Genomic DNA, 22,806 nt, shown 5'->3' with positions numbered 1-22,806 from the left:
TAGGGTTGATTTTATTGGAATTAAAAATTAAAAATTAAAGAAAAAAAGGCATGTTTAATTATGTACCTTGAATAAATTAGAACTAAATCATATAATGAAAGGCTGAGAGAATGAGTCTCTGTATACCTGTATGTAGGAATTTAAGCAAATATATCAAGCCTTATGAAAAAGTTTTGAGCTACATGTGCATGTATACAGGTTTGAACTGTGAAAAAAATATTTCAGAAAAAAATAATTTCAAATGAGACCAATGTCATGATGTCCTATTAAAACTCAGGCAGCTGAAGAATGGTTTTAAATAATAGATATACATGTTGTTAATCATCAAGTTAATTGTTTCTAATTGGATCAAGTCATAACCCCCATACTTTGGTGGTGTGGCAAATAGATCCAATTACTTTTTGGTCAAGTTAGTGACCATACATCAGGAAAATTATTGTTATTAGCCACTCATTCCTTAATGGTTCAAGTCTTAACCCTAAATATTAACCCCAGTCTGACCTGTGTGATATAGAATATTGTGGAATGACATTATAGAGATCCATATGCTTTTATTGGAGGTTTATAGTTTAACTCTATGAAATGCTTGTTTTTGAACCCTCCTTAGCCTGTAATACCATTAAGGTTTTGGCCATAACTCCAAAATTGAAACCTTGTTGTAAAAATTTATGACGATCATACAATTAATACTAAAATTATCTCACAAAATAAAGTGTTTACCAACTCCAACTCTGTTAGATGACAGCGCCATATCATTGTACTGTCGCAAATTTAATGTAATCGTAGAAAAAGGGTCATGACTCTTCAACAGCGATTGCAATATAGTAGAATACTATTATCTTACTTGAGCTGTTTTTCAAGGTCCTAAGCATTGCATTAAGTTAAGATTGGTTTTGGGCATATGTCAAAAGGGCACAGGACAGATAAACAGACAGGAAGACATGAGAACCTATCTATACTTTTCAAGTGAATATGTAATGAACAAACTGCTCTTCAATATTTATTGATGTGGAAGCAGTATCAGCTTTACCCAAGCAATGCTAGATAATTTTCTGGTAAGCTAATTTCAGACTTAATGCTATCCTGGAGTATGGAAGAAACAATTCCAACCACTTACTTTGAAGGAGTAAATCAACTTGTATAGTTCCCGGGATCTTCCATGACAATGTATGTTAATAATGAAATAAAATAACATCTATTGACTCTCTCCAAGACCAACACTGGAGATTGTACCTACTTCATTCTATCATCTATAGGCAAATAAAGGAAAATTTCTAAATTGGGTTAACATTGTTTAATAAATAAAATATTTCATTTCAACAAATATCAGGTAATAAAAAAGTAATCTCTTGATAAATTTAAATGAAAGTCGTCAATAGGGATTTTTTTTTAAATATCAATATATTAAAACATTATCACTATTCTAACATTGTAAAGATCGTAAAAGACTTATGTAATGTATCATTGTACATTTGTGTAAATGATGATAAATAAGGCTTTTCTGAAAACACAATAGGATGAAGTGAACATAATAATACTCAACGTCTTTTTTCTACTTTTGTAATTTCAGAATTCATCACATTAAATGATTTAATCAATGGAAATACTAGAAACATAACTTAGCAACAATATCTTTCCACTGTCTCATTCATTGATTTAAGTTAGGTCAAAGTGAAATGTAATCAAATTTAATACACTTTCATTGACCATAGATTGTCACACTTTATTGCTAAGTAAATTGACAACAACCACTTAAAATATAACGTAGCTGTAGAGAAATAATTTCAAGTATAAATAAGATCTGCAATGCTTTTTCTAAACCAATTTAATGACCACGACATTTACTGGTATGCTACATGTAAATCATTTTCAGAAGATTACAGGTAAAATATATCCTACAAAGTTGCATCTTGTATTGGAACCTGAATTTCATTAGAAGCATACAAGGTTGTTTTTTGGGGTTTTTTTTGGTTTAGTAAGCAGACTAGTAAACTATAAATTGCACTGTTAATTACTGAGCATTTTAAAAACAGTTCAATAATTGTGTATGGAAGATAAGGTTGTCTCCCCTTGCTCATTAATATCTTGCATACCGTTTCAACTCAGTATGAAAAAATATCAAGCAATTGTAGAGTGTTTAACCCTCTTTTCCAATTAATGAAAAATGCAGATTCATATCTTCTACTTCATGAGAATAAAGCTCTTAAACAACTTTAATATTTAGATAACTATGGAGTTACACTTAACCTTTAAAACTCTATTAACAGTAATAAAAGATGCATTACTAAACTATGGTAAAAATATATTTGAACTCTAAACAGTTTTTTTTTACAATCTTCATCCAATTTTAAAATAACTTTACATTAGCTGACATTCAAAATGAAAACTTCACTTGTATTTTGACAACAAATTAGTTAAATATGTCTAGGTTCACAAAGTTTGTAAACAGGACTTATATTATACATATTACTGGTTCATAGCTTTATGATTTTATAACATTATTTAACAAAACCTGCATATTGGGGAAAACAATTCTATGAATTCCACCAAACTATGTTTGCCAAGATAAGTGCTTGCCGTATCTTAACTGCTGGCACTTAATATGAAGTCATTATACAGATAAAATTGGATATCTATCCTAGTACATGTACTATAATATTAACAAGATAAAATCATGAATCAGGAGTAAAATAAAATACTGCTTACATGATTTATTTCACGGTACATTTATCAAACAATCCTTACCCATACATATACATACATGTACAAATTTTTAATGTTAGGCAGAGAGAAAGCATTACATTGATTACAACTTGAAGACAGTATTCTAAAACAAATACACATTTTTTTTGTTTCATGCATTTATGGGTGGGTGTATAGCACCATACTTAATGTCCTCCATAAGACGGAATATTCCCAATTTAAACATACATGTACACACATACATATACAACCCTCTACCTCTGGCCCAACAATACATGATTGAACCTCACAAGAGAAAAAAATTAACAATAAAAACATGAAATCAGTAAAAACAAAGTCCCATATGAAACAATCACAATCACCAGGCACATTGTTTGTTACTGCCATGTTGGACTTAAAGAAACACAACTACAACAGAAAGACTTTTGAAGTGGACTACTCTTAGTTTCTGGACTACTTTGTACAACCTAAGACCTCTCTTTTGTAGTTGTATCCTAGGAGTTCATCAACAAGTAGATTATAATGCCATAAAACTGTCTAGTTTATCATGGACATGAACATGGAAGCCACATTCTTCAGTTACAGAGGGATGAGTACTGTCAAAATAATGAATACATCACTCTCCAACATCAGCATCTTTGTCACCAATCAGATATAATAGATGAAAAGCTACAGCAAGGAAAGCAGTTCCGATCAGATCTCCAATGGCAGTTAGATATGGAATAGCGATATTGTCAGGGTCGTCACCTAGTCTCCATATCAAATGAACCATCCAATTAGCTAGGTAAAGCAGAATAATCACCTAGAAAATACATAAAGACAATTATTGATAAGTATAAGACATAACAGAATCATTGGTAAGTTAATAACATAATACAAGTTAGTACTATTTAAATTTAGATTTTCAGCCTTGCAAAAATACAACTCCATGCTTTACAGTTTACAATTTAAACTGTTGTAAGTAAATCATCACATATAACATAAATTCACCTACATGTGTACATAAAAATAGTTCATGCATTACAATACAATCAGTTAGTAAGTTTTATATACATGTATTATTGAATAGTTAGATGGACTTAATTAAAAGGTGCAATGAATATCATACTTCTGGCAAACCACTTGAATTAAAACAACAAAAGAAACAAAGAAATTATCCAGAAAAGTAACAATGAATGAACAAACACTCTTGTAACTGAAGTTAAATTTACAAACAAACAAAAAATTCAAGGTCAACTTTGTACAAATTCATGGCAAGCATTTGCCAATTAATATACTTGCACTTATGCACATCAACTGGTATATTGAATGCATCATGCTCAAATACTAGTACAGTTTCATAAATTAAAATGCTATAGGAAATGTACTTGAACTCTAATTCCATGCACATTGACATTTGATGCCTACAACAGATACACTGGTATTGCAATACCACAATGCCTACAGGGAATACTCTTGTATTCCAATTACCCGATGACTAGAGAAGGTAGGCTTGTATCCAAAATACCACATAATAGGGATGGATATGGTGAATATTTCAAAGGAACAACAACCCCACCAGGATGAAAAATGACAGCTTAAGGTCATCCATGGGTCTTCAATTAACAACAAGGAAACCCACACACCACAGAGCAGACTGCAGCTGCATGCACATTCAAATTTGATGCCTAATCATTGTCCAAGGTTTAAATTAAATTCAGTAACCAGATAGGATGACAGTGTGATTCATAAATACCCCAACCATATTTACCCTGTTAAAACCATATCAACAGTATAGTTTGCAATAGTATAATGAGTAAGAACAGTGTTCAATGTTCCCTACCAACCCCGATTACTAGTTGTTATAGCAGAACATGAGGATATCTAGCATTTTTAAGTCCCCACGTTGTATTGTGGCAGGGGAGAATTATATGTATACCATATCTGAATTTTGTTAAAAAAATATTTAAATATTGCCAATATTTTTGGCAAAGTATATATCGCTTTATAAAGTTAAAATCAAATGACAATAACTAATTGTATAAACCACTGTTGTCCCTAAGCTGTACAAGTTTAGAATCACTATCAATTCTTTTTTGTGATAGTGATTTATTAAATCTCTGCAGACTTATAATTTATAGAGTTTAAATACATGTACATAATTTGCTCTTATTCATAGACCATTTCCTTTATCAATCCCATTAATACAAAAGCATTAAATGAAACTTAAGTTAACTGAAAGAAACCTTTGTTTCTGCAATAGTAAACAAAAAGTTTGTTGATTCTACACTGTTTCCAAGCTCTTCAACTTTTGTTTTCAACCAAACAAAGTATAGAAGTGCTTTGAAAATAATTTCCATGTTACTGGTGAACATCAGGACAGACTGAAAACAATTTGTGCCCAAATTCAATTGGTATGGCTGGCATTAAAATAATGCATAATGCTATTAAAAGCATAATGGAAGTATTTTTATATGAAGTATCTAGTATTAAAGCCAAGCACATTTTGTTTTTCAAAGATGGAAGTTTCATGTTACATTCATTATCTTAATAGCTAACAGAGAATCACAAAATTTTGACATCAACAATGGTTAGAGTAAGGAATGTAGGAGTGATACCAAGCATTTAAAAATACTTCCAAAGTAACTTCACTGCTTTGGTCAAAGGCATCATTTAGAAAATTGGTCATATATGGAGCTACTGCTAGTTTCATAATCACAACATTATTCACTATGGAAGTGTTTATATTACACAGGTCCCCAACTGCCCAAATAGCTGAATAATTTGAATATTTTCAGAAACATCTAATATGTAATTTGGTTGCAAAGATGTATTCACACACACACACACAAACTGAACCATTTTTCATGAAAGATTCCAAATTAAGCCAAAGAAGAACAATGTTAATTCATACAGATATCTACTTAACAGGGCCTAGATGTTTGATGAAGACGTAAGTTACAGAAATGTTATTATTCAACGTACCAATGTTTTGTACCAAATTCGAAGTAATGAAAATTCCATTTCTGTTGTAAATGCCCCTCTTACCTAATAATCTCAGCGTAAATATACAGATGCCTTTGACCATCCCATAACCATCAAAAACCAACAATGCAACATTACAGAATACCCTTCTGCCTTATTAATTGTGTTAGAACCCTTCTTTACCCAGTAAAAACAACAAATGAAATGATATCGCCAGAAACGCAGTGCCGAGCAAGTCTCCTAGCGCAGTGAGGTATGGTATGGCAAAATTGTCTGGGTCTTGCCCCCAGCTCCAAAACATGTGCACTATCCAATTTGCTAAATAGAGCAAAATTGTGACCTGAAAATTTAGTAAGATAAGACCATGGAAAAGATAAATACTGATAACATTAATAAAATTCTCTGATGTCAACCAGCAAAGGCCAAAGAATTTTTATATCTTCCATCATTACTGACTTAAATAAAGATAGGTTAATTTCTGTGACAAGGAGCACACATGGTTTACCTTTTAATTCACTTTTAAACAGATTGGTACATCTTTCCTAATAAAATTATTGCTTTGAATATCTAAATTGTACATGTAATTCACTAAAGCCACTGTGTGTTGAATAAACAAACTAGATTTTGACCTTACCTGTAACATAGCTGCTGTTAAATAGAACAAAGCAAAAGTCCATGTGATAGAAGTATGACCTGCCTTCATGTATGATATGGTATACATAAATATAAGATGACCTGGTATCACTAATGCTAATAAAACTCGTGTAGCTTTGGCTGTTATATCTGTAAAAGATCAAATGTTTCCATATCAAGTGATACTGAAATGTTGTAAATGGGTTAATTTGTTCAACATGAATAGAAACTTCAGCCTTCTGCTCCACAAGGAATAGACAGGACTAAGGTGAAGATCCAGAACTAATCTAGATATTTGTGTATTTGAAAATATGAAGAAAAAAAGATATTTTTCACCAGATATGAATAATTACACTTTTCAAGGTTAATCCTACGTTTTTCTTAAGGCTTACATGCAGTTGAATGAAACACATAATTTTCTCCACATGTTATTATAGTGGTGTTTAGTTCAATTAGCATGAAGTTTTGCATGGTAAAACACATTCACTGCATTTTTTTAAATTTGATCAATGACAGAAAAAATGAATACTTGAAGGAAACTTACTAGATTTACAAAAAGTACCACATATATTGGGACATCCTTTAATATTGTCTTCTATGCCTTTGGCTTTTTGTAAATGTAATAATGTAGTTATACGACTTGCTTGTACTGCAACTAAATTACCACCAACTCCTGCCAGAAAGAAACATCAACTTTTAAATCAGCCATATACAATTATATATTTATATTTTTTTTAAATCCATTTTAAACAGAATTGCCTGATATAAATTTCTTGAAATAAATGAAGTAGTAACCAAATGCATTTAAAACTATCTTGCCTAATATAAAGCATCAAACAAAAAATTTGATTCTGACAAAATCATAATGATAATGATCATTTTCTATCTACATAAGTTTTTAACCTTAAAACAGACAACATGTTTCTTAATAAAAAATGCACTTTGACAATGTTCCTTCAATAGGTGAAGAAACATTCCCCCCTTATTTTTTTTTTTTATAAATAACAGGTTTTGAGGCATAAACAATTTAATACAGTTCATATTTTAGATATTCTTTTTTTGTGGATTTTATAGCAGTAAACAGTCAAAATTTCTACCTCCCTTATTGGCCTTAATGATATCACAAGTTGATAAAGAACTGCACTGAAACACATGATATACCTCAACCACCATTTTTTAATATTTTAAGACCAATAATTCATAACTCTTATTAAAAAAATCCACACATTGCAAAAAAAGGAGGGAAGTTACTTTCCGACAAGAAAAACATAAATATCACGAAAAACTGTTTTATATGAGTAATTGTGAAACATATAGACACACTTATAAAAAGCAATGTACAGTACTACATGTTTATCTGTCAAAGACATGCCATTTAAGTAAAATCATTCCTTACAGTAAGTGTCTATAATTGTAATTGTTCTATTATATTTGTAGAGCAAGGGTCCAAATTTACTTATAAGATCAGAAGGTCCTGGAATTTTCCAAGTTTCAGATCAATGGTCCACTTGATGAAACCAAAAGTCTTCAATGAAGTACCAATGAATACAGTTGATGGTCTTGGACCTAGGTAAATGAAATTTCAGAGGTCCAAGGTCTGAAATAGATGGTTCTATACCTCCTATGACCAATAAGTTGAAACCCTGTAGACATTAAATATTTAGATGATGACTTACCATTTATGACAGGTTGAAATACTGCTATACCATGATAATTCCCTACAGTAAAATCTAATATCAAACCCCCAACACTAAAAATAGAAACAAAATTATCAGATCATACAGCGTCCGAGAAAACAGAATTATACCTTTGAAAGCAATATAACAAGACAATAAATATCACTTTTTCAAATGTACAGGAAATTAAGCTGTGTGATTCACATTTACTCATTCTGTATAACCAGTGACATTTCCTTCAAATAAAAGCTGGAAAAGTCCAGGACCGCCATTGCCCCTAAGTGGACTAGCCTTCTTTGAAGAGGAGTTGTGGACAATGTGTAAAACCAAATTTTGCTAAAAAAAAAAAAAATTAAAAAAAAAAGCCCAAGTCTATCAGTTGCATTTCTATAATTTTTGTCCAAACGTAAATTCCTGACAATATAAACATCTGAATGTGATTATTTTGCATCACAATAAGTTTCATAGCAATGCTGCAAGCTGCTTAGAAAATAGTTCGGACAGACAAATGGACAGACAGGATTGAAACTTATATACCCCACAAACTATATTTGCCGGGATACAAAAATCAACTTACTAGGTTAAAAAAATTTCTAACATCCCAGTGGATAGGTAAGACACAAAAAAACAATACGTCTACAAAATTAATTTTGATGATTTGGCGACTAGATTTCTGGATAAACTCCTATTGAGGTCAAAATCAGGAGCTTCTCGAAATCCCTTCTATTGTAATACATGTACTGACCTACTAATGACCATGGCTGATAAAACAGGTGTCCAGCCTTCTCTAATGGCTTCATTTGTATACTGATTCTTAAACGAGACATATATCCATAGAGGTGCAAATGCTAAAAATACAGCTATAATTGATGGTGCCAGCCAATGCTGTTTACCTAAAAATGATAAAAAACAGTAACATGTAATGTCATCTTTGCTCCTTAAGTGTGCTCAAAACATAAGAATGCTAAACATTTTCTGTTTCAACATAATCAGGATTTGATAATTGAATACTACATTGCAAAGGTAACAAAATAGTGAATTTTGTACGGGAACCAAATCATTTTTATCTTTATTTCATTTTTACAAATGTCCGAACTGTGGCATGTAACATATTATCAAGACTTAAATTGTGATGCAGTGTCAAAATACTATGACTTTCATGAGCAAATTGTTTAATATAGTCTAATTACCAAACAGACAAACATCAAAACAAATGCACAGACTAAAATTCAACATTACTTCCATTAAGTGGTCATGACACTAGATTACTGCTTACCTATAGCATCATATAATACAGAACTAATACCAGATAACAGTGAAAGTGTTGTTAAGTCCCCTAGACTTGCTGCTATGGGAGTTGCAACATTGTCTGGATTTATTTTAAATTTTGTAGACAATAAAACTACTATCACCATTACAGCACCTACAAAAAAATCATGAAGTGTAAGTTTGTAAATTCATGTTTAGTTCTTGAGTTTATAGGGGCATCTCTTTTGCTGTACCTGTGTATAATGGTGTTTGGGGCTAGCTGCAGCCTTCCCTGTGATGTGAGGGTTTTCTCTGATGGGTAGCCTTGAGCTGACATTTTCATCCCAGTGGGGTTGTAGTGTCTTTGACATATTCACCATACCTATTATTTTTTTATTTTATGTGGTCACAATTGATTGATTGCAGTTTAACTTTAAATGGCAGATATTTCATGCATTACAGGAGGTGAAATTGATCAGATGAACAGACGCTGCTGTTCAACATGCTGAGACATATGTTACAGTTTAATGTGCAAGCTGAAAGAAATGAATATGGGTCATCCTACTCAGACACATCTTAATTCTGACTCCAAGCAAACCAGATAACACAATGTTAGGCTTGGTGAGAAGCGGTTACTCTTTGATAAGCCTGAGATGGGCAGTCGAATCCATGTCTTTCCAAAATTGAGGCATGCACACTGCCATGAGACTATAGAAGTGATTCACGATCCAAATACTTTCGGCTGAAGTTTTATTTTGGTTTATTAAGCATCTCTTTTGAAAGTGCCAAAATTAAACACACCAAAATATAACATGTATGAAAATTTAGACAACCAATTTATATCAGTGTATTGGCAGGTGTAAAAATGTAATTGTTTTAATGATCTTTACAATTATGCTTTATTTTATTCAGGTCAAGTGCAGCGATAAAATTATCACTGGTAGCATGCATTTGGTTCCTCCCAGGTCAAGCATGATGGATTGTTTGTTTCCACTTTTAGGTAAACACAAAATAAAAAATCTAGCATTCTGAATGCACCAATATTAATCACAACAAAATTAAAAATGCATGCATGTTGATAGAAAAATGCCAAAAAAATAACCAGAGGCTAAAATATCCCAATTTATAGTATATTAGCAATCTTCTTGTTACCCATGTTTTGGTTTCACAAGATCCACATTTTAGATTTATGATTAATATTTCCTTTACAAGTTTTTCTGATACCCCATTACTAACTTAACATATTTAAATAGGGTTCTGGTAAAAAAATCATCAAAAGATTGACTTGTTCAAATAGCATTAGATTACAAGTTTCCTATAAGAAACTAAAATTCACAGTAGACTTATTACATATTGTGTGATACACTTTTTGTAAAAAAGTATGTATACATAACTACAAAGATAAATTGCAGTTAAAATCAATATCTAGTTCATTAATAAAAATTCAACAAATATCTTTTTCTTTAAACCAGCTGTGACATGACATATTACCTTGCAAATCAAAAACAAATTATTCTTATTAACATGTTATAACAACCTGGTGACTTATGTTAATAAATGAGTAAATTTCATGGCTCATTTTTCCTATTGAAACAGGAGCAGCTCAGGGACAATTGAATATCACACTTGAATACAATACTATAACATGCTGTCAATTCAAGTTACTGTGTATTATGTAATAGGTGTAGAAGTTCAGGATGGATAAGTACTGCTGTAAATTAACTTTATACATATAGTTTTAATATTAAATAGTTTTAAATAAGGATGTTCCATGCTGACACAACCCAATTCATTTCAGATTTTTTTTTCTGTTTCAGTCTGATATGTAACACAATTTTAAAGATTGCTCACATTTGTGTGATTTCTTAACTAATGTTGAGATACACCTGAAATACTGACCCAATACAAAACTAGCTAAGGCTGCTGTTAACATACTACTGGCACACAACAGAAATGCATGGTGAATATCAAAGTTGCCATCGGGTATCCAGCCCATCACCATGGCAACCAATGAAGCTAAAAATCCTACAACAATGGCTTGTGCCTGAAAACAGTAAAAAAATAAATAAATACAACTGAAGAATTTCATTAAAGATGAAAATATTGTATTTTATTTTTTAAAAAGAGTAACGAAAACATTATTACAAGTAAAAGCCTGGTTACAGTATTAAAAAAAAATTATATGATTTTTCATCTGCATTGATTTTCAGCTTAAAGCATGCAATATGTAACATTTCTTTATAATGCAATTGCACAGCATTTTCCATGTTTCATTAGTAATGTTAAAATATCCATTACCAGTAGTAGTTGTATGAAACTTAGTGTCTACAAACTGTTATGTAGGCTTTCCAACCATGAATCACATTTTGCATGATTTTTATCTAGAGTGCTACTTCAATAACTAAAACTTACCTGAACAAGTGCCATGTTTCCCCCGATCATTTTCCACTTCTCACTACTTGAATCCATATTACCCATATGAGCCTAAAAATAAAACAGTTATTCACATGCACATGTATGTTACATGGAAGGAAAATTTATCTTCAAAAAAGATATATATTTTTCTGGCTCCCATCAAGGTGTATAAGATAGGATTCCTGTGTTCTGAATTATAACTGTTGAATCTGTTTAAGTGGCTGACATCTGATAAATAGTAGAATGCTTATATTTGGAGGGGTAACATTTTAATTTTGATATATTTACAGTTAAAATAAAGAAAAGAAAATTACCATACCTGTGTGGAGAGTCTAGATGCTAGTGTCATTTCTAAATTGCCTTTCAAACCAAGTAATGAAGGAACTAAGATAAATATCTCTGAGACTTTAGTAAAAACCTGCCAATGCTGAAATTAGAAAATTAAGTGATACATGCACATATGTACATGAAAGAATATGCTTATTTCCTAGTGAAATATCAAATTTTTTATGAATGTTGACCATGAGGTATTTTCTCAACTTCACAGGCACAACATATTTATTACTCCAATATTACACAGGATGTTATGAAGATAAATTGATTTCATTGGTCACTAAGAAAAGAGACTTTTTCATTCTCTGCCTTTCTAGAAAACCTCATGAGTAGCACAAATTACATCCACTAATTAAAATGGAAAAAAACTGTTATAAATAGAATCAATCTGTCACAAGTACATGTATGTAATAAACATGTAAATATATGAACATGCTTCAGACAATTTGTATTACCTGAACTATATCAAGGACCATGCCTGCCCCAACAGTGCCAAACCCAGCAACAAGGAAAGGAAAAAACACTTGTAATCCAATTGTCCACCAACTTTCATCTGCATGGATATCCCTAGTATCTTCCTCAATGACAACTTCGGGAGAAGCTGTCATCCCCCCACTTGATAGCAGGGGTGTAGAAAGACTTGTCTGGTCAAATAATGTGTTTTCTTCATCGACATCTGAATTATCATGATTAACTGAGCCATTCTCAGAAATATCTTTCATCTCGAACGTTCCAAGGTCAACTTCCATTTTTGGTTTTTGAGTCAATGTATCTGTTTTGTCCTGAGTGTGGGAAAGGGTAGTAGGGGTTTTTCTTTTGCGTAGCTCATAACCCTTCTTTTCCATACTTTTCAGCCAACACTATACATTTCTAAAAAAACTGCTGATAAACTACAAAAAGGTAAAAGGTAAAAAGTAAATTCCAAACATACATGTATGACAGTTTAATTTTTTTTGACTCAAACAGCAGTCAAAATGCGTTAAACAACATGTACAAATGTACACGTATTTTCAGTGACTGTTCAAGCTAGCAGTTGTACAATTTCAAAGTGAACAATTCCCTTTTACAGAAGTTTTCATCCAGAAATCAGAAAAAAAAATTTTTTATGACCCCTGTGTGGTCTCTAATTCTTACTTTGCTCAAGAATAGGCCCAAGTCTTCCTTTTGTAGTATGGAACCTTGTAGTAAAATTTATATGAGATCCATTAACTTTTACTGAAGTTATCATCCAGAAATTAAAAAAAAATACTTGTTTCTGGCACCTTTGAGGCCCCTTATTCCTACTTGGCTCATGTTCACAACCCCATAAATCAATTCAAAATTTATCTGTGATTCTATCCTTTTTACTCTTATTGTTTGAACATAAGAGAAAATGCTTGTGACAGGTCCCTACTTGGCCTCTTAACCTCCCCCCCCCCAAATGAATTCCCATCCTTCCTTTGGTGTCAGGATTCTCTATGAGCTATTTTACCATGGGGGCCGCCACAGTTAAAGAATCAGTGCCACTGTTAAATTGTCGTCCACCGTGATTAACTTTTATCATTATAAGCCTTTAATTATATTACGTTTGAGAAACTTGTCAATTACCAATAATTAGTTACCCCACAAATTATTTTAAAGAAAGTGTCAATTTGATGAAAATATTCATCAAAACCAATCAAAACCAACAACGGTCATAAGTAACTCAAACTTGGCCAAATGCATGTGGCTATTTTTATATGTAAAGTTGAATGAAAGTGGAATATTAAAACATTTTTAACATAAAGAAATTGATTTACCTAATTATAAGGAACATATAAAAGTCTTAACCCCAAAAATCAATCCCAGTCTGACCATTGTAGTATAAAATATTGTGGAACAATATCATAGATATGCTTAGTTTTGCCCCTTTTTGGCCCCTGAATTCTATAATCGTTCAGGTTATACTAGTATAACCCCCAAATTCAATACCAACCTTTCTTTGGAACCTACATGTGTAGTTGTAAAATTTTATGAAGATCAACCAGTATTCAAGTTATTGCAGGAAAACCAAGTGTCTACAGAGGACGACAACAACACAGAAGATAATAGCACCAAGTGCCATACCATTTTATATCTATGAATGCAAATTTGTTGCGGTTGTACAAAAAATGTATGAAGTTTAATTAAATCTACCAAATAATTTCTGAGGACTTGATCTTTAAAAAAATTTTGGCCACAGTAATATATTGTCAGCTTTTCAAGTGTCATATTTAGTTATGTTTCAATCTCTAATTTGTGTTTTATTTACTTACATGTATCACCATATAGAAAAGTTTTCATTTCATTTTAATGACAAAAATGAAGACTACATGTTTAAAAGTAAAAAAAAGGAGACCAAAACCAAGGGCAACTCACTTGAACTTAGACTGCATCGATTAAACAGGGAGACTGAATTAGGTGCAGCTATATGCTATGCATCCTTTCTACTTTTGTAAACTTAATGCCACTGAATAGAAAAGCAAAATGTAACAAACTATGACATGCATTAAGTTAATCAATCTGACTTTGATGGAAATACATCAAAATAACCCAACATATACTAAAATTTATGATGACAACCATAGAACCATAACAAATTAAAGAATCTTAGTGAGCGCGCTCACATACATGTACCCCACGCGTCACCATGTTGGATACTTAAGTAAATTTTTTTCGCAAGAAAATACATGTAGAAGGACCCCGATAAAAAAAGAACTTTTATCTTCTAACTAACTTCTGTTACTCAAAATGGTAGTTTAAAACTCCAGACTGTGATTTCTTTGAGTTTTAGTTAATCCAAAGCAACTATCACTGTAGCGGAACTAAACGAACACTTGACCAGTAAATTATCATGGTGAATTCATATACCAAAAAAAAAATGTCATAATCTGCAATCGTTTAGAAAAAAGAAGTCAGTAAAACGGTTATTTCTGTGAGTTTAGCTAAGTTCATGGCCCATAATTTTGGTAAAAATCATTGGAGCAGAACCAACTACAGCCTTGTCCTGTAACTTATCATGGTGTATTTAAATACTAAAAATCATATCAATATCTGTAAGCATTTAGAAAAACTGTTATTTCTGTTAATTTTGTTAAGTTCAAGGCCCGTAATTTCGATAAAAATCATCAGAGCAAAATGAAAATTAATCTTAATCTGTAACTTATCATGGTGAATTTATATACCAAAAATCATGTCAATATCTGCAAGTGTTTAGAAAAAAGTCTGGAAGGCCGGTAATTTTAGTAAACAAATATATAAAAAAAAAGTCTGGAAAAAATAGTACGACAGTTGCATTGTTGTGTGAAGTGAGATGCACAAACAGGAAGCAGACATTGTACCACACAAGCCAGGGATGACGATGGTGGTCATATTGTATATTGTTTCAGATAGAGGTAAGCAGCTGCCAAATCTAATACCCCACCCTTATTTCATATTGAGGAAACAAAATGAATACCTTGTATACATATAACTAGAATGGATATGGTGAATATGTCAGAGACAACAACCCCACCAGGATGAAAATATCAGATCAAGGTCAACAATTCTTTTAACACACCTAAAAATCAGTTTAAAAAAGTCTGAGTCCAATGTTCTCCCTAAGAGTTACAGATATGAAGTATCCTGTTAACCCTAAATTTCAATACAGCATCTTGCATCTTAAAATTATAGCATCACATTTGTACGGAACCCTTTGAGAAGTTCTTTTCAGAAAGCATCCTGATAAAAAATATTTCATCAGGGCAATATTGTTTGTGATTTGACCTTCATCTATTTTCTCCAATTCTGCAATGATTTCCAATGGCTAATATGCCATACAAGCCGGGACAGTGGGATGTCTGAGCTTGTTCCTTATAAAAAACACTGGATTTTGCAAAAAAAGTTGGAATTCTGTAAATTCAAAGAAAGACAGTTATTTGTTGTTGCATGTACGACAGACAAGACTATTGACATGTTTTTACTCTACATGAAATTTTCACAGTGCTTAGTTTTATTACCAAATTTCACAATATTTGATCTCTGCGACCTTTAACTTCATAAAGTTCATGATCACGATTTTTTCTTATTTACTTCATCTTCCTTTCTAAAACAAGAATTACTGCAGAAAAGCATAGACATGACATTGTAAATAGTATAAATTTTCATTACATACCTACATTTGTAGTTTTAACTTTTCAAGAATAAAAGTAGTCAATTTTAGTCTCGAAGTGTGCACCGAAATTAGTGTGCTCAATCCCGAGTTTTTGAATAGGGACAATTTTTGACATCCCACATCCTGGCTTGTCTGGCAAATCAGCCATTTGATGTCAGAGCAATCTCAGACTAGATAATCCCTCTTTTCATATTTTCTTCATGTAAAATTTATCCTGTTAGGGTTTGTAAAACAGGCCCTGTTTCAGACAGAGCCTGCCCCCCAAGAACTACCCTACATAGTAGTACTTAAGCCAGTTAGGGCTGAAACTCTCTGAAATGGGGGGCCTGGGGTTTGTACAAGTCAAATGTATATAACAAGAAAGTAAAAAGATTTATGGCTACCATACCTAGAAAAAAATAAAGGATGCATTATACCCCTATTGTACACAAAATACATTATAATATTGAACAGCAATGAATTATGCCAGAAAAAACTTGAAACGAGTTGATAATGTGGTGTCATGTCCATGACTGCATGAGTGCCAGAGTGGTAAGGACTAAGGTGGTTTGTTTTAGTCAGTATAATTACCTCTAAGTTGATTAAAAAAAAACATTCAAACATGACATGGTAATCTGATTGTTGAAAGAACCCAATAAAATATACCTGTAGTGATGGAACGTACTCATGCAAATAATTAATTACAGGTGTTGTTACTGGTGTTGACAGTTTTGCCAACTCGTCAATGACTGGTTTCTTCCATGTTTACTTTATGGATAAAAAGTAAGTCTTTATTTGCGGAACCAGGAGACTAACTCTCTAAAAATAATTATTATTTCGGCACAATGGAACAATATTTTATTTTACCATTAGCTCCTTTTCAAATAAAATTTATCGACATTAGAATAGTAATATGATATTGGTTTAATATTTACTTATCATGTTTGGCGATTATTTTCAAGATGGCTGCGCCCATTTACACATTTATGAATTAAACACAAACTATCTAGTCAAAAGGGGGAAACAGATATGTCTTCAAAGGATTTGCTAAAAATTGAATTGGAAAATTCTAGTATGTGTTAATTTTTATATGGATTCCTTACTTACTCTTATCTTGTATAATAATATCACGAAGAAACGACATACTATCTAGAGCGAACGACATACATGTAAAAATATTTTTCACATGGTCATATTCTGCTTCTGTAGTTTTCACAGAATGCCACATACATGTAGTCAGTATTGTGTCAACTCACCATGATGTGAACATGTCCACGTACCAAATGTACATTCCACTCTGCCATAAAAAAGGAGATAATAAAACTTGCCTGTTTTGAACAAACATTTTTTTCTTGCCTTATAATCCATGTAAATGTAATACTTATTTGTACATTTGAAGATATATATGTTTAAATAGTTATTTTAAGCCCACCTGGCCTAAAAGATGTTTGAGCTATTGTCTCCTTTGTGTCTGTCATTGTTAACTTTTTCAAACATTTCCCTTGGCAGTTTTTTTTTTTGCAAATAAATAAAAAATAAAATAAAATTTAGCAAAATTCTGATGTGAGTGATATTGTTCACTATCAGAAGATGGACCAGTGTTGAAATTTTCAAATTGATAGGTCTCCAGATATTGGAGTAATGTTCCTTGAAACAGATTTTTTTGTAGTTATTCATGTGTACAAATTTGAAAATCTTCTTCTCTGAAACAGTGGAGCAAAATTTAATAAAAGTCGGCATAATTTTTTCTTAGGGTATGCTGCACAAATTGATTGCTTAGAATTTTCATCTGTTGAAAAACATAGTTGTTGTCACTAAATATAGAACATAGGGATAAAAATACTTTTTTTGCTATTTTTTCTCAACTACAGTCGAACTTTACTCGCTCGAACTCGGATGGCTTGAACACCAAGGATTTCTCAAACAAAATTCAAAGTACCAAAATTTTCTCCTACATGTATGTAATCAATATAGATAACTATGGATTTCTTGAACACTCGAACTGACCAGTCGGTCCATTCGGTAATAAATCTTAGAGAATAACCCTCTCGAACTCGTCAGCCATTTTGTCAGCTTGGGTAATAAACGGTGTGAAAAACTGAAACACTATCTTTAATCAGTGTCATTTTAGTTAATTACAGGTAATATTTAAGTCATCACTAATTACATATAGGTAGTTTTGATCTTAACATACAAATGTAGTATTGATTGAAGTTCGAGACTGTTACGAAGTCAGTATGATGAAAGCATGAAAGAAAATCGGATGAAAACAAATTATTTACCAAGGAACTCGAACTCAGAACATTTTTAAAAGCAAACACAGCATTTTTAATGTCCACAAATCAACATAATCTTCCGAAACAAATGAAAATGATCCTCGAACTAACACAACTTCAAAGGAAGTATGCAATTTCTAATGATAAAATCGAACTTGGACCGGCAATGAAAAACATCTGAAAATTTATGAACTTCAATTTCTCTAACTCCCAATAACTCAAACACATTTCAATGGTTCCTTGGAGTTAGAGCTGTCAAGGCTTGACTGTACAAAGAATAATGAAGATGAAAGCTCCTCATAAGATAAACATGATATTTTGTTTAGGTGACCATTTTCAAAATGGCTGCCATGTTGCGGCTTTTTTCACCAGTTACTTGTATTCCAATGATTTTTGGTTTCTTTAGGTAACATGCTATTCTAAGTTGAATGATGATGACGAATATTTGTTTTGGATGGCCATTTTCCCTCTAATTTTTAGCTCTCCTGGCCAAAGGCCATGTTAGCTATTGCCATCAGCTTCAAAACTCTTCTTTTCTGACACTGACTACACCAATTAGAACCAAACTTGGTATCAATGTTCCTTGGGTATACTTTATAGAACTGTAGAAAAACATGGTCACTGTTACTAAAAATAGAACATAGGGATCAGACAGTACTTGACCCATTGGAACCAAATTTGGTATGGATGTTCCTTAGGGTATTTTGCATATTCAGCATTTCTCAATATCAGTTCTTGTTAACTCAGTTTTATTTAAATCTATGTGAGTTATTCAGCCTCTATGGAAGTCATATTTTTCCTTCAGATAATGGATTGGAGGATTTATTGTCATTTAAAAGTGGCAACAAAAAGGTTTCAGATGGTAAACAGCCAACTACATGTAAAATGCAGCCTAGTTCAGGTATCTTAAAGGGATATTTATGTTCACTTGGGCAATAAATTAATATCCATTTCACTACCAATAATTTACCAATGTTAGGCTATATATATGAGTATCGTTTTATAGGTCATCATGGTTTTTCATCATTTATGAATTTGGGATAGCTTTGAATAGAATGTAAAATAAAATTGAATAAATTAAACAAGGTTTTTTATAACATATTGTGACATTTTAATGGTTTGCAAAAAAAAAAATATTAGTACCAAAACAAATAAAATTTTAACATTAATGTAATCATTAATGTAATCATACCTGAATCCTTCTTTTTTTAGATTTTATTCATGTCCAATTGAAATGGTAAAAAGGAATTCCCCAGTCAATAGGTCCTTATGTCATTCATAACCTTCTTGTCCTTATTAAAAGCAGTACCATCACCGTAGCTGTCTATTGGTACTTATAAAAGATAAAGTGATTGCCACTGATGAAATGTTACAGAGTGAAAACACAATAACAAAAACATAATTACCAGTATTTAGTAGTTTAAAAAATTTATTTAAGAAAGTTGCTGTGTATACAGTGTTTATTGTACATGTTATACATTTGTACATGTATGTACATGCATGGTTACATGATAGATTATGCTTTTTGATGTGATTTTGCCTTATTTTCAGTGTTGGCAAATGTAAAGCAGTTTTTACCACTGATGAAAGAAGCAAACAAAAAACTAGAGACTATCCCAGCTGAAGACAGGGACATTGAATGTATCTCAGAGTCAGATCAAAAAGTTATAGAAATGGTTAGTCACTTATAGTCTTTTATTTTTTACGTCTGTGAGTTATGTTGTTTTGCTATAGTATATACACAAAAGCATCCCCCTATAGTACATATCTTAAACTATCTGTCTGAAAATGTTGGCAATGATTTGATTTTATAACTTTCAAAAATGTGACTTAATTGAAATTACAGTAATCAACTAACTTTTTGGACAATTTTCCATTATTTAAGTAGATTTTCTTCAACACCGCTAAACATAAATAATTTTAGTTTTAAATGACAAAATTTCAAGAAGAAATTGCATGCAATAATTTCTTAATTAACAGTGGTCTCTTATTTAGGATTTTTACAGATTTTTGCTGTGTGGTTTGGAAATGTAATTAAAACTATAAGTTGTTCGGCAATCCCAAAAAATTTACTGTGCGGATTTTTATATTTAGACACTTGGTTATTGTGCAACAACTTGAGTAGTAGTGAAGGGAACTAGATAAATTTTGAGACACGATTCCATATCACAAATGAAAAGTTTATTTTGAAGGTTATGGACTATTTGTCATTAGCAGTCAAAAGGGGCCATTACAAATATAGTATGTGCATTAAAAAAATAAATAAAATGTGTATTTCTTGATATTTTTAATGGGGTTATTTTAAGTTATAAGTAACAATCTGGTTTACATATAAATGTAAATAGCATTATTTTATAGTTCTATTTTATTTAAAAGACCCTAAAAATAAGGGCCCAAAATCAAGAATTTTATTTAACTGAGGTAGATATGTAACTTGTAAAAGTGTATGGTGCTCTAAGAAAAAGTACACCAATGCTCAATACCACAAAGATCAGGTAGGGATTGAATTAAGAGGTTATGACCAAATATTTTTATGAATTAGGAGCTAAAAATGACACCAAAAAATTTTCTAGTATATGAACAATACATGTAATATAAGTAAAAATGTAGGTATCTTAATGAAATTATACTACCAGATTCTGTAACACAAAATTAAGGTTGAATTCAGGTTGATTGATTGATTGTTGGGGTTTAACGCCCGAGCAGCAATATTTCAGCTATATTCAGGCGATGAACATGAAATGGATGATTAAATGAACATGAAATGATGATGATGAAATGAAAAAAGGGATGGGACACAAGGATAATAGGGTCAACAAATTTTGATTGCCACAAGATAAAAGGGAGGGATGGGTAGGGTCCGGCAATTTAGCCTCCTGTGGCGGAACGCAAAGGTTCCTACTCCTATCGAATACCACAGCAGGGTTTTTAACATTCAAGGAACATGGCATCTTTCCCAACACGGTGCACCACTATGGTTTGCGGTCAGGTTTTCCATATTATAGCTTGACAACCCCAGCATGTAACACCCCAGGGGTACCCCATTCCACCACCTGGGGCACACATCCCAGTTGCTCTGTGGGCAGAACTCCCTAGCCCCTGGCTAAGGTTTTGAGCACTATTTAGTTGCCTTTTACGACAAGCTTAGCGCTGCTGCAGGCCTATTCTTTTGACACCCGGACCTGCACGGGGCAGGTTGAATTCAGGGTTGGCGTCATGCTGCTTTGTACATTGTATATCTGCACCACATGAAGCATTTTATTTCAATTGTTTACCTTAGCAAATTCATCTTATTGTAAAATTTCAGTTAGAACATTTATTTTTACAATACTTTTTTAACTTCAACTTCAAACAAAAGGAATTAGAACAAATTTTTTTGGCAGATATAAAGCAAAATTTAATCATAGTTATATTGATTGCTTACACATTCAAGGTATGCACATTTACTATTGAATAATTTTGAAAATTTTAAACATGAAATAAATTTTGAAATGCTTACTACTTGGACAAAACTCCTCTTTAACTCTAATAATTTGCTAAGTTTGTAAACAGCAGCAACACCTTTTGGCTATTCTATTTTCCACAAAAGAAATTGACAGTTGTTTCATATTTAATGAAATATGAAAATGAGAATGTTTCATCTATTTTTTTCAGAACCTAGCTTTGTTTGAACATAGTTCTGATAATGAAGATTCAGAGAGTGAAACAGACTCCTCGGAGGATGAACTGTATGGTGAAGTGACAGAAAATAATTTCAAAATATCAAAACAAAAATGTAGAAAGCCAAACATTGAAGAAGTGGACAATAATACTGAAAAAGGATGAATTAAATATATTCTATTCATATGTCTATAGTGTTGTAACTTTTTAGGCATTTTCTTCGAAAAAGACTTCTCAGTCTTCAAATCAGACAAAATGTGTATAAGGCACAAGAAGAAAAAAATAACTCAGAGATTTTATTACATTATGCAAATGTTTAAATCCCATAACCTCCAGAAATAATCATCAAATTGTCTGTAAAGTTTGCCTTTTTTAGCTCACCTTGCCCAAAGGGCCATGTGAGCTATTGCCCCCACTTGGCATCCGTCATCATCGTCATCATCTACAATTTTTCAAAACTCTTCTCCATTGATATTACTGGACCAATTACAACCGAAATGGTATGAGTTTTTTTTTACGGTATTTTGCATAGAACTGATTTGGGGATTTTTGTTCCATCAACAAACATGGCTGCTGTTAATAAAAGTAGAACATAGAGATCAGACAGCAGTTTTTCGCATACATCTCCGAAAAAGTTAGGTTTAGCCATATTCTGAACTGGGTAAAAGTGATCAGCATGATAAGATCTTTCTGTGATCATATTTTCATGTAAATCTGTTAAGCCCTGTTGGATTACATGGATTCCTTCTTCAACATCTTTTTGCTATTT

General features: G+C 32.0%; 2 protein-coding genes and 1 long non-coding RNA gene across 7 annotated transcripts; 2 read left to right on the top strand and 1 right to left on the bottom strand.

Moving 5' to 3' along the window:
* Positions 1–1,279: 1,279 nt before the first annotated feature.
* LOC148629163 (solute carrier family 41 member 1-like) lies at positions 1,280–16,900 on the bottom strand. Of its 4 annotated transcripts, none has more exons than XM_088545417.1 (12): positions 16,768–16,900; positions 12,428–12,862; positions 11,959–12,066; positions 11,637–11,708; positions 11,124–11,268; positions 9,253–9,399; positions 8,722–8,869; positions 7,977–8,050; positions 6,845–6,973; positions 6,302–6,450; positions 5,851–6,007; positions 1,280–3,505 (listed from the first exon to the last, which is right to left on the bottom strand). In XM_088545417.1, the coding sequence occupies exons 2-12, from the start codon at positions 12,815–12,817 to the stop codon at positions 3,480–3,482; spliced, it is 1,545 nt and encodes a 514-aa protein (XP_088401543.1). In that variant the 5' UTR covers positions 12,818–12,862; positions 16,768–16,900; the 3' UTR covers positions 1,280–3,479. The 4 variants fall into 4 exon arrangements, with proteins under 4 accessions (XP_088401543.1, XP_088401528.1, XP_088401521.1 ...); XM_088545402.1 differs by lacking the exon at positions 5,851–6,007 and adding an exon at positions 13,927–14,067 and having other exon boundaries at positions 16,768–16,867; XM_088545395.1 differs by lacking the exon at positions 5,851–6,007.
* Positions 9,457–11,299, top strand: LOC148629164 (uncharacterized). Its single transcript, XR_015915231.1, has 2 exons — positions 9,457–10,224; positions 11,042–11,299. It is a non-coding gene; the product is annotated as an uncharacterized LOC148629164 (long non-coding RNA).
* LOC148629162 (uncharacterized) lies at positions 16,778–22,223 on the top strand. 2 transcript variants are annotated; one of them, XM_088545430.1, is made up of 4 exons: positions 16,778–16,884; positions 19,183–19,278; positions 19,929–20,053; positions 22,032–22,223. In XM_088545430.1, the coding sequence occupies exons 1-4, from the start codon at positions 16,863–16,865 to the stop codon at positions 22,200–22,202; spliced, it is 414 nt and encodes a 137-aa protein (XP_088401556.1). In that variant the 5' UTR covers positions 16,778–16,862; the 3' UTR covers positions 22,203–22,223. The 2 variants fall into 2 exon arrangements, with proteins under 2 accessions (XP_088401556.1, XP_088401548.1); XM_088545422.1 differs by lacking the exon at positions 16,778–16,884 and adding an exon at positions 17,048–17,173.
* Positions 22,224–22,806: the final 583 nt, after the last annotated feature.

The sequence above is a fragment of the Perna viridis genome, chromosome 1, assembly GCF_037379345.1.
Source record: "Perna viridis isolate PV_CMFRI_1.1 ecotype Kerala chromosome 1, ASM3737934v1, whole genome shotgun sequence".
NCBI classification, from domain to species: Eukaryota; Metazoa; Mollusca; class Bivalvia; order Mytilida; family Mytilidae; genus Perna; species Perna viridis.
The sequence above is the reverse complement of the archived record's forward strand: the minus strand, read 5'-3'. Positions and strand labels throughout refer to the sequence as shown.

What these genes read in the sequence shown, in the direction of transcription:
- LOC148629162 (XM_088545422.1), top strand. Translation starts at nt 17,131, where the DNA reads ATGTCTTCAAAGGATTTGCTAAAAATTGAATTGGAAAATTCTA. An exon ending in AATTGAATTGGAAAATTCTA is followed by an intron (nt 17,174 to 19,182) that starts GTATGTGTTAAT and finishes TTTTTCCTTCAG; the next exon opens with ATAATGGATTGGAGGATTTA. An exon ending in TAAAATGCAGCCTAGTTCAG is followed by an intron (nt 19,279 to 19,928) that starts GTATCTTAAAGG and finishes CCTTATTTTCAG; the next exon opens with TGTTGGCAAATGTAAAGCAG.
- LOC148629163 (XM_088545395.1), bottom strand. Translation starts at nt 12,817, where the DNA reads ATGGAAAAGAAGGGTTATGAGCTACGCAAAAGAAAAACCCCTACTACC. An exon ending in CATCTAGACTCTCCACACAG is followed by an intron (nt 11,709 to 11,958) that starts GTATGGTAATTT and finishes TTTTATTTTTAG; the next exon opens with GCTCATATGGGTAATATGGA. An exon ending in TGGTACTTTTTGTAAATCTA is followed by an intron (nt 6,451 to 6,844) that starts GTAAGTTTCCTT and finishes GATCTTTTACAG; the next exon opens with ATATAACAGCCAAAGCTACA.